A 20,587-nucleotide genomic window follows, 5' to 3' on the forward strand; every position below is an offset into this window, starting at 1 on the left:
GATCACTTGAGGTCAGGAGTTCGAGACCAGCCTGGCCAACATGGTGAAACCTTGTCTCTACTAAAATACAGAAATTAGTCGGGCGTGGTGGCGCACACCTGTAATCTCAGTTACTTGGGCGCCTGAGGCAGAAGAATCACGTGAACCCGGGAGGCAGAGGTTTCAGTGAGCCAAGATCATGCCACTGCACTCCAGCCTGGGTGACAGAGTGAGATCTATCTCAAAAAAAAAAAAAAAAAAAAAAAAAGCGAGTATGGAAGTTTTAAAACATATGATACATACTTTGACACTTCTATTGATATCTTAGGAGTCTGTGTACCCTCGCCTTCAATCTAGAATGGTTTGTGACTAATTCAGCTAATAAAAATGCTATAAGAATTCTGAAGCTAAATCATAAAAAGCTATGCAGACTTTTCTTAATCACTGCAACATTTACTCTTGGAGTCCTAAGCCACATGTAAGTAGTCCAGCCACTCTGAGGTCACAATGTCCAAACCACATGCAGTGGCCATGTGCAGGCCCTTTGGCTCATTGTCCCACATGAGCCCAGCTTGTAAGTCCTTTAACCCCAGGTACTAAACCTATGAGCCAAGAAAACTGTATTTGACCTGTCTGATATGGTAATTACTTGCCACATGTCACACATGGCTTTTTAAATTCACATTAATAAAAATTAAATAAAATTAAAAGTACAGAGCCTCAGTATTACTAACCATTTTTCAAATGCTTACTAGCCACATGTGACTATTGACTATTTTATAGCCAACATACATAGGGGATATTTCTATCATTGCCTATCATTGACATTTCTATCTATTTATCAGCTCCACCTTAGATAAGTTCAGCCTCTAGTCACTTGAATTGCCCCCAGTTGTTCATAACTTTCTGGCTAAAGGCTTAGACATTCTGGAACAAAAAGAAGTCATCCCCGCTATGCCTTGAACAAAACGCTAACCTTACAGAATCTTTAAGTGTATTAGTCTATTCTCGCATTGCTATAAAGAAACACTCGAAACTGGGTAATTTATAAAGAAAAGAGGTTTAATTGGCTCATGGCTTCACAGGCTGTACAGGAAGCATGGCAGCAGCTGTTTCTGGGGAGGCCTCAGGAAATGTATAATGATGGCAGAAGGCAATGGGGAATCAGATACATCTTCACATGTTTGAAGCAGGAAGAAGAGAGAGAGTGGGGAGGTGCCACACACTTTCAAGCCACCAAATCTTGTGATAACTCATTCACTATTGCCACACCACCACCAAGGGGGATGGTGTTAAACCATTACAAACTGCCCTCCATGATCCAATCACCTCCCACTAGGCCCCACCTCCAACATTAGGGGTTGCAATTCAATATGAGATTTGAAGGAGAATAGAAATTCAAGCCATATCAACAAGCACAATAAAATGACTGTTATTTTACACCATGAAGTTTCTGGATGACTTTACTATGCAGCAATAGAGCATCAGAATATAATTATTTAGCATATGAATGGTATAAATATTTTGTTATTTCAAATTTCCATGTCTCTTTCTTTCTTCTATCCCAAATAAAGGTATCCATAGCATCTTTATTTTCCTCAGTGTAAGCGGAACTTGTATAAATTTTCTATAATTTTTTCATACGTTGAGCTGAACTTAATCTTAATTCTGATGAGGTCAAACCAGGAAAAGTAAATTAATCACGTTCTTTGTGTAATGCAACTGCTGCATTTCCCTCCCAAAGTAGCTAGCCCAAAATTTAGTGACATTCAAAAACAATGGGGATATAATATAGACCTAAGAGGAGTCAAAGAAATGAATGAGTTGGACAGCCCACCAAAAGATACACTCTAGGTAAATTCACAAAAAAAGCTCCATGACTAAAAGAAAGGCCAGTTGTGGTAGGCAAATATGAAAGGCAAACAAAACTGAAACTGAAACTGAAATAAACAAAGGGAAATTCAGGAAAATATTATATGCCGAAAGAGGGCTATTTTATTTGTCTTATTGAATATCTTCTTTGTTCCAGCCCTCTAGGAGGTGGGATGCAGCATTAAACACAACTATTTTTAAATGCCTTTAATAAGTTGACATTCTGAAAAGATGAACTCCAAACAGATAATTAATAAAAATATATATCATACAGATATAAAATATAGTATATAAGAAGTTGCAAATATAAGTAGAGGGGGAAAATAGAAAGCGTGTCAGCAGGAAGATTGAAATGTTAAATAAGGTGATTAGGGAAGGACTCATTGAGAAGGTGATGTCTGAACAAAGACCTAAAATAGGTAAAGAAATTATCCATGTTTTGTCTGGGTAAAGTATATTCCAGACACAGGGAACAGCATTATCAGTGTGCTAACATTGGATGTACCTCGTGTGTCTGAGAAAGAACAAGGAAAGCAGTGTGGCTGTTGCAGAGATGAGAGAGTGGGACCAGTAAGAATGAAGTCACAGAAAGAAGAGGCATGAGAGCAGCCATGTGGGCTTTGCCCAGCCAAGCCGTGGATGTGGGGATGCCCAGGTCTTGTAGCCCACTCTTCACACCACTGTGCCCAGAAGACAGCACATCAGTCAAAGGAGATTATTTTAGAGCTTTAATATGTAACTCCTGCCCTGCTGTGTTTCGTACTTGTGGGGTGCCTACTGCCCCTCTCCTGCGGCTGATTTCTCCCTTTTGGAATGAGAATGTTTACCCGATGCCTGTACAACAACTGTATCTTGGAAGGAAATAAATTGTTGAGTTTTCTTTTCTTTTCTTTTTTTTTTTATTTCACAGGCTTATAGCTGGAAGGAACTTGACTAGAGTCTCAAATGAGACTTTGGACTTTGGACATTTGAATTGATGCTGCAACAAATTAAGAATTGGGGGACTATTGTTGGGATGGAATGATTACATGTTTTTATGTGAAAAGGACATGAGTTTTCAGGGGACCAACGGCAGAATGCTATGGTTTGTGCCTGGTTTGTTTGTCCCCGTCAGAACTCATATTGGGATTTGATCCCCAGTGTAGCGGTGTTGAGAGGTAGAGCTTAGTGAGAAGTGTTTGGGTCAAGGGTTGGATCCCTCATGAATGGCTTCGTACCATTTTCAATGTAGTGGGTGAGTTCTCACTCTCACAAGACTGAATTTGTTCTGGGGGAATGAATTGTTTTTCGTGAGGGTGAATTGTTATGAAGCCAGGATGCCCCTTTGGTTTGTTCTGTTTTCACATGTGCCTGCTTCTGCTTTGACCTTCTCCACCATGCTTTGACCCAGCACAAAAGCCGTCAGCAGAAACTAAGCAGATATTGATGCCATGCTTCTTGTGCAGCCTGCAGAATCATGAGCTACATAAACCTCTTTTATTCATAAATTACTCAGCTTCAGGTATTCCTTTATAGCAACACAAACAGACCAAGAAATTGGGGGATATTATTTATAAAATTATTTCAGTGAATTAAATTAGATAAAATGGACAAATTCCTTGAAAGAAATTACTGAATCAGGCACACAAAGAAATAGAAAATCTTAGTATCTATTTTTAGAAATTGAATTCTTAATTTAAAACTTTCACACAAAGCAAGGGATGACCTGCATGTTGATTTTCATCACATATTTAAGAAGAAAAAAATACCAACCTACACACATTTTTCAGAAAATAGAGAAGGATGGAACATCCTTCTCAAGCAAAGTCTCATAAAGGTGAACTCTGAGCTTTATTTCAAGAAGGAAAGTGGGAATCTACCAGAATCATAAAGACACACAGATTCCAGGGAGGGGAACACAGGCAAACAGCCCCCATGATGACACCCAGTTATAAAAGTGAGTGAAGCTCCAGTAGATGAGAGAGGCAGAGAGCCTCCCTCTATGACTCACCTTTCCACTGGGGATCTGAGCAACCCAGGCTGAGGAACAGTACCTTGCTTCTCCAAAGCCCTGGAGCTAACTTGGGAGAGAAGCTTAGAGACACTGTAAGGGAAAGACACTGGGAAAAGGTTCAGGCCTTTTCCCAGACCCAGGACTGAGAGCAGGATACCGTTTTTAATTCAAGTGTATACACAGGAAATCATTTTTCGGTGACTCGGCAGTGTAGCTGTGCAGGCATTTTAGTCTTGGGCCAGATATTGGAGCACCTGCTCTAGAGCAGGGTGGGGACCTCGATAGCCAGAGTTGTGGAAAAAAACCTTAGCAGCAAACACTGAAGTTGTGCTCTCCTCCATCACAGGCCTGGGCCAGTTTATCCTGTGTGATAAGACTTGCAACCAGGCAGCTTAGCTACCTAGAACTAGTCTGTATGTGTCATTGCTAGGTGCCCCACCCTGCTCCCCTGTGATTGTGGTTCAACAGAGTCACCTCCACTCCACCTCTAGGTAGAAATCCAGGCATTTGGATCACTCATTCACCTGGTTCAGCAGCTTAATCTGCTCCACCCTTCCTGTGCAGAGATCCTGGCACAGGGAGGCCCTCTCTGCTTCATACCTAGGCAGATCTCAGGCTTCCTAGCATGGTTTAGTACCCTGAACCACCTAAACTTCCTTGACATAGGTTATGGTGCAGTGGGGCCGTCTCTGCTCCACATCCAGGCAGAACTCTAGACATTTGAAGCACCCATTCACCTGGATCAGCAGCCTACCCTCCCCTCCCCTTCTTGTGCAGAGATTTTGGTTCAGGGAGGTCCTCTGCTGCATACCCAAGCATTCAAAGCACCTGCTCACACAGACTGGCAACCTGTGCTGCCTCACCCTTCCTGTGCAGAGATCCAGGTACAGGACTGACCCTCTCTGTTTTATGCCCAGGCAAAAATACAAGCATTCAGAGCACCTGCCTGCCTGGTTAAGCAGCCTGAGTCACCCCATCTACCCTGTGCAGAAATCTTGGTTGGTGGGGGTGGGTTCTGCTTCACAAACAGGCAGATTTCTAGGCATTCAGAGCCCCTCACTCTCCTGGATAAAGAGTTTAGGCCAACCTCTCCAATATCACTGTGCAAAGAACTTGGAGTCAAGGGGGTTACCTAGCTCCACCCCAGACACAACTCTGGTCACTTGGTAGTCACTCAGTAGATTCTCCCTCAGTGTTGGTGCTTGTGTCTGCCATTGGGAGACCTATAGGTGGACCTGCCTTATCTGGCTCCACCCACCTTGCTCCCCACAACCCCCAAGGCTGAGCAGGGAGTTCACACCACTGTGTACTCCATGAGTCAGCCCATTATCTGCAGCAACACGGAGCTTCTTCTAGTAAACAAGGATCAAGTATATAACCACCACGTTGTCCACAACTGGCTCTTACCTATAATTGCCATCTACTGGCTTGTAGGTTGAACTGCACAGTCTAATATAAAACCTGCAACCAATAAATGCATAGGGTTATAGAAGCTGGGCAAAAGACCCAACCCAGAGTTCTCTAAAGTCACACCTCCTAAGGAGAGAGGGGGAATGGAAAGGGAAAGAAAAAAAAGAACAATAATATTATAGTGAAAGAAAGAAAAAAATCCTACCTTATGAAAATAATTACAAAAACTAGAAAAGCCAGTATTGCCAGAGGAGGAGGAAATAGAACAAGAATTCTACGACCATAAAAAAAGTGAATGTACTGAAACTAACACCATCAAACCAACATATCATCGTCCTGTGTGATGAGACTTGCAACCAGGCAGCTTAGCTACCTGGTACTAGTCTGTGTGTGTCATTGCTGGGTGTCCCACCCTCCTTGCCTGTGATTGTGGTGCAACAGAGTCACCTCCAATCTACCTCTAGGCAGAAATCTGGGCATTTGGATCACTCATTCACCTGGTTCAGCAGCTTAATCTGCTTCACCCTTCCTGTGCAGAGATTCTGGCACAGGGAGGCCCTCTCTGCTTCATGCCTAGGCAGATCTCAGGCTTTTGCTAGCACCTGCTACCATGATTCAGTACCCTGAACCACCTAACCTTCCTTGACATAGGTCATGGTGCCATGGGGCACCTACCAAACTCATAAACTGCTGGCATTCCTGAGAAAGAAGGAGAAAGAGTTAATAACCTGGAAAACATATTTGAGGAAATGATTTAAGCAAATTTCCCTAATCTTGCTAGAGATGTAGACATACAGATACAAAAAATCAAGAGGACACCTGACAGATGCTATAGGAAATGAACATCACCGAAGCATATAGTTGCCAAACTATCCAAGGTCTACACTAAAGAAAAAAATCTTAAATTCAGCTACAGAAAAAGATCAGATCATATACAAAGGGAACCCCATAAGCCCAAGTAAACAGCTCAGCGGACACCTTACAAGCCAGGAGAGATTGGAGGCCTACTTTCAGCATTCTTAAAGGAAAGAAAATTTTCCAACCACTAATTTTATATTCCATCAAACTAACCTTTATAACTTAAGGAGAAATAAAATATTTTACAGACAAGCAAGGGGTAAAGGAATTTATTACCACTGGACCAGTCTTACAAGAGATCCTAAAGGGAGTTCTAAACATGAAAATCTGCTACCAAAATAGCACAGCTAAGCACATAACCCAAGACTCTATAAAGAAATCACACAATAGAAACTACAAAGCACCCAGCTAACAACTTCACAATAGAAACAAAACCTCACATAGCGATATTAGCCTTGAATGTAAATGGTCTAAATACCCTCACTTAAAAGTAAATTGAATAAAAAACAAAAGCCATCTGACTGCTGTCTTCAGGAGACCCATCTCACATGTAATGTCACCGTTAGGCTCAAAGGAAAGGGTTGTAGAAGGATCTGTAACACAAACAGAAAAGAAAAAAAAGAAAGAAAGAATCACTATTCCTGTATAGGATAAAACAGATTTTAAACCAACAACAGTAAAGAAAAAAAAAAGGACAAAGAAAGGCACTACATAATAATAAAGGATTCAATTCAACAAGAAGACTTAACTGCTCCAAATATGTATGCACTCAGCATTAGAGCATCCAGCTTCATAAAACAAGTACTTCCAGACCTATAAAAAGATTTAGACACCCACTCAATAATATTGGGGGACTTCAACATCTCACTGAGAACATTAGACAGATCATTGAGGCAGAAAACTAACAAGGAAACTCTGGACTCTTGAAAAAACCCTCAAATAATTAGGCATTGAAAGAACATACCTCAAAATAATAAGAGTCATCTGTGACAAAACTACAGCTAACATTTTACTGAACATGCAAAAACTGAAAGCATTCCCCTTGAGAATCAGAACAAGAAAAGAGTCCCCACTCCCACCACTCCTATTCCACATAGTACTGAATGTTCTTCATACCACATGTTCTTGCCAGGACATCAGGCAAGAACAAAAAAAAGGCATCCAAATAGAAAAAAAAAATGTGGTCAAACTATATCTCCTTGCTGATGTGATTCCATACATAGAAAACCCTAAAGACTCTGCCAAAAGGCTTCTGGCACAGATAAAGGACTTCTGTAAAGTTTCAGGATACAAATCAATGCACAAAAATCAGTAGCATTTCTATACACTAAAAAACTTCAAGCTGAGAGCCAAATCAAGAATGCAATCCCATTTACAATATCATCAAAAATTAAAATAAAAAATAAAACTAGGACTACAGCTAACCAAGGAGGTGAAAGAGAACTGCAAAACACTGCTGAAAGAAATCATAGATGACACAAACAAATGGAAAAGTATTCCATGCTCATGGATAGGAAGAATCAATATTATTGAAATGGTTATACTTTCCAAAGCAATTTACAGATTCAACTCTATTCCTATCAAGCTACCAATGTCATTTTGCACAGAACTAGAAAAATAAACTATTTTAAAATTCATATAGAATCAAAAAAAGAGCCCAAATAACAAAAGCAATCCTAAGCAAAAAGAACAAAGCGAGAGGAATCACATTACCTGACTTTGAACTATACTGTAAAGCTACAGTAACCAAAACAGCATGGTCATGTTATAAAAAGAGACACATAAACCAATGGAACAGAATAGAGAACCCAGAAACAAAGACACACAACTATAGCCATCTAATGTTTGACAAAATTGACAAAAATAAACAATGGAGAAAGGGCTCCCTATTCAGTAAATGGTGCTGGGGTATCTGGCTAGCCATATGGAAAGAATTAAACTGAACCTTTACTTTTCACCATACACAAAAATTAACTCAGGATGGGTCAAAAATTTAAATGTAAGACTTTACACTACAATAATCCTGGAAGAAAACCTAGGAAACACCATTCTAAACATTGGCCTTGGAAAGAATTTATGACTAAGTCCCAAAAAGCAATGGCAACAAAAAACAAAAATTGACAAGTGGGACCTAATTAAACTAAAGAACTTCTGCACATATCATAAGAAACTATCAACAGAGTAAACAGGCAACCTATAGAATGTAAGATTTGCAAACTATGCATTCAGCAAAGGTCTAATATCCCAAATCTATAAGGAACTGAAACAATTGAACAAGCAGAAAACAAATAGCCCCTTTAAAAATGAGCAAAAGACATGAACAGTCACTTCTCAAAAGAAGACATACAAGCAGCCAACAAACATTTTAAAATACTCAACATCACTAATCATTAGAGACATGCAAATCAAAACCACAAAGAGGTACCATCTCACACCAGTCAGAATGGCTACTATCAAAAAGTTAAAAAACAAAACAAAACAAAACACAGATGCTAGTGAAGCTGTGGAGCAAAGGGAACACTTATATCCTGCTGGTGGGCATGCAAATTACCTCAGCCAGTATAGAAAGCAGTTTGGAGATTTCTCAAAGAACTTAAAATAAACTACCATTCAACCTAGTTATACCATTACTAGGTATGTGTTCACAAGAAAATAAATCATTCTACTAGAAAGACACATATACACTCACAATTTCACTGGAGCACTGTTCACAATTGCAAAGGCACAGAATCAACCTACATGCCCATCAACAATGGATTACAGGCCAGGTACGGTGGCTCATGCCTGTAATCCCAGCACTTTGGAAGGTCAAGGTGGGCAGATCACCTGTGGTCAGCAGTTCAAGACCAGCCTGACCAACATGGCCTAACTCTGTCTCTACTAAAAATACAAAAATTAGCCGGACATCCTGGCACCCGCCTGTAATCCCAGCTCTACTTGGGAAGCTGAGGCAGGATAATTGCTTGAACCTGGGATGCAGAGGCAGCAGTAAGCCAAGATTATGCCACTCCAACCTGGGCAACAGAGTGAGACTCTGTCTCAAAAAAAAAAAAAAAAAATGGATTGGACCAAAAAAGTGTGGTATACATACATCATAGTATACTATGTAGCCATAAAAAAATGAAATCATGTCCTTTGCAGCAACATGGATGCAGCTAAAGACCATTGTCCTAAGTGAATTAATGCAGAAACAGAAAACCAAATACTGTATGTTTTCACTTATAAATGGGAACTACACAATTTTAACTAACACTACTAAGTGATAGAACTGAGAATTGTACCTCTGACTCCAGACTCAGCCCTTAACTATTATAGTACTTTTTATGGGAACCATATGAGTACAGAGGTGAAAATACTGACAGATATTGAAAGATGCTATTGGGTAAATAAACTACAAGAGAGTTCAGAGAAATTAATGATAAAAATGATCATACTACTCCTCTCACCTAATTTTTAAGCAAACCCATTTGGGAGGTCCTTTCTAAAAAGAAAATAAAAGAGAGAAAGTGAGAATGCTCAAGTAGATAGTACTATTGAAACAGGTTGTTAAAAATCTATGTGATATCACCAAAGAAACTGTTCTGACAGTAGAGAAAATGAAATCAGGCTTTCTGTCATTATACTCAAGGATAACTATGCCTTATTGCAAATGTTTATTCCAACTGATCCATAAAATCCCTTTGAATTTTGAAAGCAAAAGAAGTAAAAAATAATTTTCTTATAGGAAAATAATTGATTATTGAACTTCATTAAAAGTTTTTAATGCCCTCTCTTTGAAAGACACTGTAAAGAAAATGAAATGACAAGCCTCTGGCTGGCAGAAAATATTTATAAAACTTATGTCTGATAAAGAACTTATATTCAGACTGATATGGTTTGGCTGTGTCCCCACCCAAATCTCATCTTGAATTCTACCTCCCATAATTCCCATGTGTTATGGGAGGGACTCAGTTGGAGATAATTGAATCATGGGAGCAGTTTCTTATTCACAACTGTTCTCATGGTAGTGAATAAGTCTCACGAAACTTGATGTTTTTATAAGGGGTTTCCGCTTTCACTTGGTTCTCATTCTCTCTTGACTGCCACCATGTAACACATGACTTTCGCCTCTGCCATTATTGTGAGGCCTCTCCAGCAGTGTGGAACTTGAGTCAATTAAACCTCTTTTTCTTTATAAATTACCCAGTCTTGAGTATGTCTTTATCAGCAGCATGAAAACAAACTAATACAGAGACTATATAGAGAACATTTACAAATCAGTAACAAAAACAGAAAGCAACGAATCAAGCTAAATAGTTGACAAAAGGTTTAAACAAACATTTCATAAAAAGAGGTTTTATGAATGACCCAAAGCACATGAAAAAATGTTCAGCCTCACTAGCCATTAGGAAAATGTGAATTAAAACTATGATGAGATGCCATTACATTCTGACTAGAATGGCCAAAAAATAAATAAATAAAACAGAGTACCTACCAACTGTTGGCCAGAATGTGAAATAACTGAAACTCTCGTATATTGCTGGCAATAATATGAAATGGTGCAGCCACTCCATAGAACTCTGGCATTTTTTTTTAAGTTAAACATACACTTATCATATGATTTGACATTTTTACTCGTAGGTATTTACTCAAGAGTGAGAAAATTGTATATCCAGAAGAAGAGACACACATGAATGTTGATCCAGTTTTATTTATAATGGCCAATGATTGAAAACCATTCGAATGTTCATTAACAGGAAAGATAAATTTTTTAATGTGGTATATCCAATACTACTCAGGAATACTGCTCAGGAACAAACTGCTGATTAATACAACAAAATAGAAGAACTTCAAAAGCATTATGCTGAGTTAAAGAAGCCTCATATATAATAGTGCACACTCAATAACTGTATGTGTGTGTGTGTGTATATATAGCATCTATGTATCTATAGCCATATAAATTCTAAAAATCAAAGAACTTTCTTATTGTTACCAAGAGCAGATAAGTAGTTGCTTGGGAAAAAGGGCTGGTGAGGAGGGGTAAACTGCAAAGGGCACTGACATTGTGGTCACACAGGTGTATACTATTGTCAAAACTCTAACCGAAATGTGGACTAACATGTTGCATTTTATTATATGTAAAGTATGCCTCAATAATATTTATTTTAAAAGGCATAATGTAAAATATGTATGTACACATACATACAATATAATTCCTAAAAGCACTTGTCTTTTATGTGGCAGTTACTCATATTAAACTTTTTTTAACCCATCAGTATAGTAATAGTGGCAAGTCCAAACTTCCCTTAATTCTATTCCAAATAACTGTTCTAGTTATCTGTAATTCACCATTTAAATAAGACTACATGATATAATAATTACCTAAATCACCCATCCCAATGAGTGATTTAGAATTGAAGAGCCATTGCCAGACAAAAGACTGTAGATTTACAATTAACATCTAAGTATGCTGTAGTATATGTTTTTAATTTACAGTAGAATCTACCAATGATTTCCTCAAATAAGTTTCAAATTCCTAATAATGTAGAAATATATGTCATAAATACATAATATTCTTAGGTAAGATGCTATTATAGAGAAGAATTTTTAAAAATTGTAGTGACCACCTTCACAATAGAAGAAACCAGGGAAAGTATAAAATATTTTTAAACTCCTCATAGACTCCCATTTCTGTCTACAATATTCAATAATCTGTGGTCTGAATGGCTTATGAAATTGTGAGTTTCTCAACGTTTAGCCCATACCTTAGCTGCCACCAAAAGAGAGGCCTGTCTTAACTTAGGGTTTCCTAAAATCAGAAGAAAGGAGTGGCTTGAAGGATAGAAGACTCCAATCGTCTGACAAAGCATGTGGATCAGTGTATTCTGATACAGCTCAGAAATCCATGATATGAGAATACATAGAAAGAAACTGGCATAGAGTAAAAGGAATGAGATCACAATTTTCAACGCATTTATGTGGGCCTTGGTCCTGGGGTCTCTGTGTCCTTTGTAATTGAGCTGCATTTTCTGGAGATGTTTCCACAAGGAGAAACTTAACAGGAGAAAAGAGATGAGGGCCACAGTAAATGGTGTTAGACTGAACATAGTCATAGTGAATTTGACCGGCACTGAAAATGTTGGAAAGCCACTCATACTGAAATTCCAAATTGTGTTTCTTTCATATTGGTCCAGCCAGTCTTTAATATGTATGTTTATTTGTATCAGATTTAAAAATAAGAAGACCAAGGTTCCCAGCAGTATCATCAGAATCACTTGGTTTACTCTCCACTTCAAATAGAGAAAAGCAGGGCTAGAGAAACTCGCTATTTTGAGCAAATAAAAGATGCTGAGGATTGTAGCAAGCCAGAGACTGAAGTGATTAGAAACTACCCAGCTAAAAATCATAATTCTTAACCCTGTTCCAGACACAAATATGGCTAGATAATGCAGAGCTAAAAACCAACTTACTAATATTTCCCAGATCAGCCCAATTCTGGAGATTGCCAAGAAAATGAGGATTTTATCAACTGAGGACAGCTGTCTTTTACTGACCCAGTCAATGCAGTTTATCAGTACTATAAATCCATTGCTCAAATTCCCAATTACGAATTCTGCAATTATTACAAGAGTGAGGATACTCGACAGGGCACTTTCCATGTCAGAACCGAGAAAGTTCAAAGTCTAATATCACTGCTGGTTATTCACTGATCTAAAATGCTATTCATATCCTTAAGTGGACAGTGGAGTTCTTCTTCCTTCTCCTTTTTCTGCTCCTTCTTTCATTGTTAGCTCAATGTCAAGCGGAAATTTCTAAAGTTTGCTGATTGATCTTCACATAGCTGTACTGGTGACATCTTTTTTTCCTTCAATTTCTCTGCTGAGCCCCAGCTAAGAAATTTATGTCTTCACCATGGGCAGAAATATTTCATAGATGATTATGAAGGAAAGTTAAACTCACATTTGCCTCCATGCAAATAAAGATGTATTCTCTTTCATTGTTTTGTATATTTTTGCCTTCTCTGAGTTGTAGAAAATTTGATTCAACCAGCTTGAGTTCTGAGGCACAAATATTATAAAAATCTGATTCATAGAATATGTAGCTAAATGAAGCTTTTATGGCTAATAGCGTAGCCAATGAAGATTTATAAAATATGCAAAGACAGACCTATGCTATTTCAAAAGAGTGCTCAATTTCTTGTGGAGCTAAAGCTGGATTTGGTCAATACTGTGACTGAAGAGAAACTCGTTTACAAAGCATCCATCTTTCTCATTCCCTGCCTCATCACTGCTTAACAGTGCTCACCACTATCCCTCCATAACACCAAATGCCTTCACATTTTATCCACTTTTCCCCTCATACTTCTTTTTTAAACTTTAAAAATGATAAAAAATAAGTAAACTTTACAAATTCAGCAACAGCTACCAAAGAAAGCAGTACTGTATTATGTCATAACCTGCAAAACTGATAACCAAGCAAAGAAACAGAAACACTAGTTCCCCTTATCCATGGGGCATATGTCCCAAGACCCCCAGTGGATGCCTAAAACAGCAGATAGTACCAAACTCTATTTACAATATGTATTTTTCCTGTATTTATCTACCTATGATAGAGTTTAATTTATAAATCAAGCACAGTAAAAGATTACAAAAATAACTAATAATAAAATAGAACAATTAAAACAATATACTATAATAAAAGTTGCCAGGGGTTGTGGCTCATGTCTGTAATCCTAGCACTTTGGGAGTTTGAGGCAGGAGGACCACTTGAGCCCAAAAGTTTGAGACCAGCCTGGGCAATATAAGGAGATCCTGTCTCTAAAATAAATAAAAATTTAAAAAATAAAAAGTAAAAAATTTGTTTAAAAATATTATGTATGTATGTAATGTATGTAAAAAATATATGTATGTATGTAATATAAAATATGTAGTGTGGTGTCTCTCGCTCTCTCAAGATACCTTACTGTACTGTACACACCTATTTTTGGACTGTGGCTGACCTTAGGTAACTGAAACTGCAGATAAGGCGAGACTACTGTGTTCACTGTGAAGAGTCAAGATTCCTCACCCCATCCCACTTTTTCAAAAAATACCAAAAAAAGTGAATTACCAAAATTCTGAAAACTTGGAGACTCAAGAAAGAGTATCTAATTCAAAATTAATGTAAATAAAACACTTCGTTATCTTGATTATAAGGTAGTAAATAGCCATTTAGCTGGATGAATACAAAGCTATTTTTATTCAATAAACATATAATTTGTGAATTATAAATGTATATTATTACTCACGCAATCTTTTTCGGGTGATCTACAGAGTACTAAAAAATTTACAAAATAATTGCATCATCTTTGATGATTTGCAAGTTTCAATTATAACTTAGAATAGCTAGGTAGCTATTTTCCATTTTGTTGTTAAAATGGCATATTTGTCAAGATAGAATAGAAAATATCTCCTTTAACAGTTTGTTAGCTTTGTATATTTATGACCTTTAAATATCTAGCTATGTGGCATGTGGTCTTTCATTTTCACTCTTGACCCAGGCCTGAAGAGATCTTTTATACTTTTTCAATTTAGGGTGATCTTCCTCTCTACCTAGAGAAAAGCGTTTGGGGATGCCGGTCACAACTTGATAATACACCAAATCGGCACAAATAGACCTGAGGGACGGTACTGTACTTGCTGGTATATGAAAAAAATACCATAGTTTTTTAGAACTTGTGACAACATATGACAAAGACAGAGAGAATGGAGAGCAGGCTTGCGGTTCTGAGCTGCATTTTTCTGGTGCATTTCCATAAGAGAAAACATTTGCCAATGCAGTTTGCCAATGTTGTATTAGGATATTTGCATCTATGTTTATAAGGAATATTGACATTTAGTTTTCATTTCTCATATTGTGCCTATGAGAATTTGGTATTAAGATTTAGCTAACTTCATATCATTTGTTTAGAAATATTTCTTTTCTCTTTTTCATTTTTGCTGACTATTATTGTTACATATAACAAATATAGAACATTTAATGAAGTATAAATGCTATAGTATAAAGTGCACACTAATTTAAACACCTCCCATGTCAAGAAAGAGAATTTTGTATATCCCATATACAAAAATACACCTTATATTCTCCTTTCTAATCATAACCCCTATCTTCATTCCAGAAGTAACAACTATTTGCAACTCAAATCACATTATTGTTTAACTTTGTATATTTTACATTTGAATATGTATCCCTAAGCACTAGCTTGGTTTTCCCTGGTTTTGGATTGCACATGAATGGAATAATACTGTACATAATCTTTTGAATTTAACTATTTTGATCAATATTATGTTTTAAAATTAATCATGTTGCATATAGAGATAGATCATTTATTCAATTGCTGCATAGTATTAATTGAATGACAATTCAAACTTTATCTAGTCTAGTGGAAACACAAAGTTGGCTTATTTTGAGTTTGGAGACTATGATGATGATGATGCTACGAACATTCTTTAACATGTAACTTATTGAGTACATGAGCGTACATTTCTGTGATCTTGATCTGGAACTATTCTGTTGCCTATTTCTTCTGGTCTCGTTTAGGCAGTTACAATTTTCTAGATATTTGTCAGTTTCAATTATTTATGTTTTTATGTAATTTTGATTATAATATCATCTTATTAAATTTTTAGTACCAACAGAATATATTCTTTGAATTCTTCATATTATTTGCTTTTCTTTTCATGACTTATCTTACCAGAAGTTTGCTTATTTTATTAGTCTATTCAAATCTGTCTTGGTTGATCTTTTCAAATGTATTATCTTTCATTAATTTCATCTCTTATATTGTTATTTAATTATTTTTACTTCCTTTGAGCATGTTTGCTGTTATTTTCCTGGTATATGTTTTCCTCTCAGAATTTTAAATCATTTCTCACAAGGTTTTACTGTATTTCAATTATACTTAATGTTAAATATTTTTTAAATTTACTGTGATTTTCTTCCACCATAGACTATTTTAAAATATATGTTCAAGTTTCCATTTACATAAAATTTTCTCTGCTAAAATTTATGTTTTACATATATGGTCAATTTTGATAAATGTTTTGTATTTGTTGAAAATAATGTGCATCCTGAAGTTTTGGGGTGCAGCGTTTCATACATCCACTAGATCTATTTGTTAATCATATTGTTTAAATCCTATTTACCTTTTCTGAGTTTTGTCTTCTTATTCTATTATTTCTTGAGATTTAATGTTAAACTATCCTGCTGTGAGTATAGGTTTATCTATTTCTTTTAGAAGTCCTGTCAACTTTTACTTTACATATTTAGATGCCATGCTTATGAGTGCATAGAGCATTAGAATTGTAGTATCTTCATGGCAAATATAACCTCTGCTCACATGAGGTGACATTATCTATTCTAATGTCTTTTTCCTTAAAATCGATTTAGCCTCATGCCTGTAATCCCAGCACTTTGGGAGGCAGAGGCTGGCGGATCATGTGGTCAGGAGATCAAGATCAGCCTGGCTAACACACGGTGAAACCCCGGCTCTACTAGAAATACAAAAAATTAGCTGGGCATGGTGGCGGGCTCCTGTAGTCCCAGCTACTCGGGAGGCTAAGGCAGGAGAATGGCGTGAACCTGGGAGGCAGAGCTCGCAGTGAGCCAAGATCGCACTACTATACTCCAGCCTGGGCGACAGAAGGAGACTCCATCTCAACAACAACAACAACAACAACAACAACAACAACAAAACAACCTATTTAGTATATATTAAAATGATTATATCAGCTTATTTTGGTTAGTGTTTTATGGTAGATTTAGATATATATATATATTGTACATAGCATAGAGGTCGTAAAATGGGACCTAGGGCTGTATGCTAACATTTTATTCCTTGTGGGATAAGAAATGCATTCTTGCAAGAGTCCCCTCTTCCCCCTTGAAGTTACATATTATCATGTAAATTTTTGGTCAATAAAATATTGTGGAAATGACATGCTGCTTCAGAGTGAGAGCATTGACTCACCAGTGTAAGACTGCAAATTTCTCATCGTCTTGCCTTGACACTCAAACAAGGGTCAATAAAGCATCTATCAGCCTGGATTGTTTTGTGACCACTATGAGCACAGGACATGTAACAGAAGTGAAAAACAAAAACAAACAACAAAAACTTCTTCTATGTGGAGTCCTTGAGATGTTGGGATCTTGTTAGTACAGAAGAGACTAAGCAATCTTGGCTAGTATGAGACCGGCCTCTTGAAATGGGGTGCTGCTAAAACACAACACCTAACTTATGTGCCATTGGCTTAATACTTGATTCATTGGCAGTGAGTGGCAAGAAAAAACATTATTGTTTACTGTAAAACAAGTTAGGGAGTGGCAAAACATTTGATAGCTGTCACCTGTGGTTACATGGAAGGTAGATCACATATTTGAAAATTTTGTAACTCTAGAAAAAAATATAATTGAATATATTAATGGTGCATTTGACAATTTTTAAAAAATTGAATCCATAAAATAATTGCCTACTGTCTAGCTAAATGGCAAACAGAGGGAGATGCTCTAAAAGAAAATGATATTTATCTGGGAGTAATATTGCAATGGGAATACATGTGCCATAGTAAATTATGTGTGTATTCAGGGACACTATAAAAGACAAGGATTTCTAAAAGAGGAAGATTACATAATTGTTTTGAGATAATTAACCTTGGATCCAAGGATCAAGAACAAGGGTGACACCTGTTTAAGATTACATAAGGAGCTTCTGAGCAGATGTCCTTGCAGAAGTATCTTTTTGTGTAGGGCTGTAGTGACCTTTCTGCAATGTTGTTGTTTTGTAGAGTCTTTTCTGATAGCTCTTGTTACAAGCATATTTACATTAAGAACACTCCCTTCACAGCCTTCTCCAGCTGCATTTGTCAGAGTTTTAACACAAGTGACTTCATTTTGATTCTGACAATTTTACACTACTTTTCAAGCAGGGAAAAAATATCAGAAAGAAGAGTCTAGAAACTTGAGATTGTGCAGAGCTGGAAGAGGCAATTGCTTCTCAACACTGAATATTTGAGTTTCTAAGCCTGGTTAAAACTCAGCCTTGGCTGGGTGCGGTGGCTCACACCTGTAATCCCAGCACTTTGGGAGCCCGAGGCGGGCGGATCATGAGGTCAGGAGATCGAGACCATCCTGGCTAACATGGTGAAACCCCATCTCTACTAAAATACAAAAAATTAGCCGGGCGTGGTGGCAGGCGCCTGTAGTCTCAGCTACTCAGGAGGCTGAGGCAGGAGAATGGTGTGAACCTGGGAGGCAGAGCTTGCAGTGAGCCGAGATCACGCCACTGCACTCCAGCCTGGGCAACACAGCGAGACTCCATCTCAAAAAACAAAAAGCAAACAAACAAAAAACAAAAAAACTCACTCTTTAGGATTATCTCAAGGGTGTGGTTGTTACATCCACGTTAAAAATTCTGACTGGATTATATTTACAGACAAAGGTTCAACTGACAGTTACTGTTCTTTTAGTTTGACAAGGTAATATCAAGGCAGAGTGATTAAATATCTGGTTTCCTGAATAAAGCCTTACAGTGCTCAAAGTATCTGATTTTAAGTACAGAGAGAAAAGCAGAGGGGTGAAAAAGCAACAACACACAGCAAATATAATAAGCAGCAGATCAGACAAAAACTGTGACTTGTTTGCTTGTATGTAAAGCTGACACAAATTAAGTAGACTAAAAAATTGAGTTTTTTAAAGAATCGTGCTTCTGAAAGAAATGCCAACCAAAACAAGGTCACATGTGTCAAAGTAAATTAAAATGGAGGCCAGGCCTAAAGAATCCCTAGGCAGACAAAGCCAGTTAGGTCTCATATGACCTTAAAACTGATTGATTTATAAAGGTAAGCAAAAATTAACTTGAGCTATTTTTTATAAATGCCTATAGTAAAGAAAAACAGAGCTTAAAATCAACCAATCAAAGACAGCCAGCAAGACAGCCAAACACTTGATTGATTAGCTATTAAGTTACCTTATTTGGTCTGTCCTGTCTTTGCTTTTCTTCTGTGTCTGTCCTATAAAAGCATCCCCATTGCATTCCCTCAGTAGAGCTCTGGAACCACCTCATTTTGGAGCTTTCCAATTTTGAACCATCATTTCCAAATAAACTTTTAAAAAACTTTAGTGTGCCTTAGTTTACCTTATTAACACATGTTGAGCTAAAACCCTGTATTAGTGTATTCTCGTGTTACTAATAAAGACATACACAAGACTAAGTAATTCATAAAAGAAAGAAGTTTAATGAACTCACAGTTCTACATGGCTGAGGAGGCCTCACAATCATGGCGGAAGACAAAGAAAGAGCAAAGGAACATCTTACATGGCGGTAGACAAGAGAGTGTGCAACTCCCCTTTATAAAACCATCAGATCTCGTGAGACTTACTTATTCATTATCACAAGAACAGCATGGGAAAGAACCGCCCATGTGATTCAATTGCCTCCCACTGGGTCCCTCCCCATGACTCATGGGAATTATGGGAGCCACAATTTAAGATGAGATTTGGATGGGGACACAGAAAAACCATATCAAACCCTATTCCAGAGATATAGTTTAACATATTATGACGACAAATGGGAGCTCACAGACAATATGAGAATCTGTTGAAGATTACGCTTTTTTTCCTAGTTCTAAAATTACATCTTTTTCAATGAGACTTACATTCTTCCCCCAACTCAGAACATTTCCCTATCTTTAAGGGAGACCTGCCACAGATAGAGAACCATAAAAAATAACAGTAACAACCACATAAACTGTCATGTTAGCTGTGAAAAGAGTTAGTGGAAGGAATGGGCTCTCACCAAGACAGTGAAAAATAGAGGTAAGTGATAAACAAACATGTGAAAGGACCATTCAGAAACCCAAGCAAGCTATCATTCTCCCCATTTTACTGGTGTTATAAAGACCTGAAAAGAACTCCCACAGAAATGGATTTTGTTATCATCAACAAATATATTTGAGTTGGGCATGGTGGCTCACACCTATAATCCCAGCATTTGGGAGGCCAAAGTGGGAGGATATATTGAGCCCAGGAGTTTGAGACCACCCTGAACAACATAGAGAGTCCACCTCTCTACAAAATAAGATAAAATAAATTAAAATAAAATAGCTGGGCATGGTGGTGCACACCTGTAGTCCCAGCTACTTAGAAGGCTGAGGTGGAAGGATTGCTTGAGCCCAACAGGTTGCAGTGAGCCATGCTTATGCCACTAACTTTAGCCTGGGTGACAGAGTGAGACTCATATATATGTATACACTTAAATATATGTATATGGCCGGGCGCGGTGGCTCAAGCCTGCCGGTGTAATCCCAGCACTTTGGAGGCGAGCACGGCGGATCACGAGCGGTCGGAGATAGAGGACCATCCTGGGCTACACACGGTGAAACCCCGTCTCTACTAAAAATACAAAACACCTGCCCTGGGCGACTAGTGGCGGGCGCCTGTAGTCCCAGCTACCTCGGGAGC

At 37.7% G+C, this 20,587-nt stretch overlaps 1 protein-coding gene across 1 annotated transcript; it reads right to left on the bottom strand.

Moving 5' to 3' along the window:
* Positions 1-11,385: 11,385 nt before the first annotated feature.
* TAS2R13 (taste 2 receptor member 13) lies at positions 11,386-13,006 on the bottom strand. Its single transcript, XM_017892003.1, has one exon. The coding sequence runs from the start codon at positions 12,748-12,750 to the stop codon at positions 11,839-11,841; it is 912 nt and encodes a 303-aa protein (XP_017747492.1). The 5' UTR covers positions 12,751-13,006; the 3' UTR covers positions 11,386-11,838.
* Between the last annotated feature and the right edge of the window lie 7,581 nt (positions 13,007-20,587).

This window comes from Rhinopithecus bieti, unplaced genomic scaffold, assembly GCF_001698545.2.
Source record: "Rhinopithecus bieti isolate Rb0 unplaced genomic scaffold, ASM169854v2 scaffold_22452, whole genome shotgun sequence".
Taxonomy (NCBI): domain Eukaryota; kingdom Metazoa; phylum Chordata; class Mammalia; order Primates; family Cercopithecidae; genus Rhinopithecus; species Rhinopithecus bieti.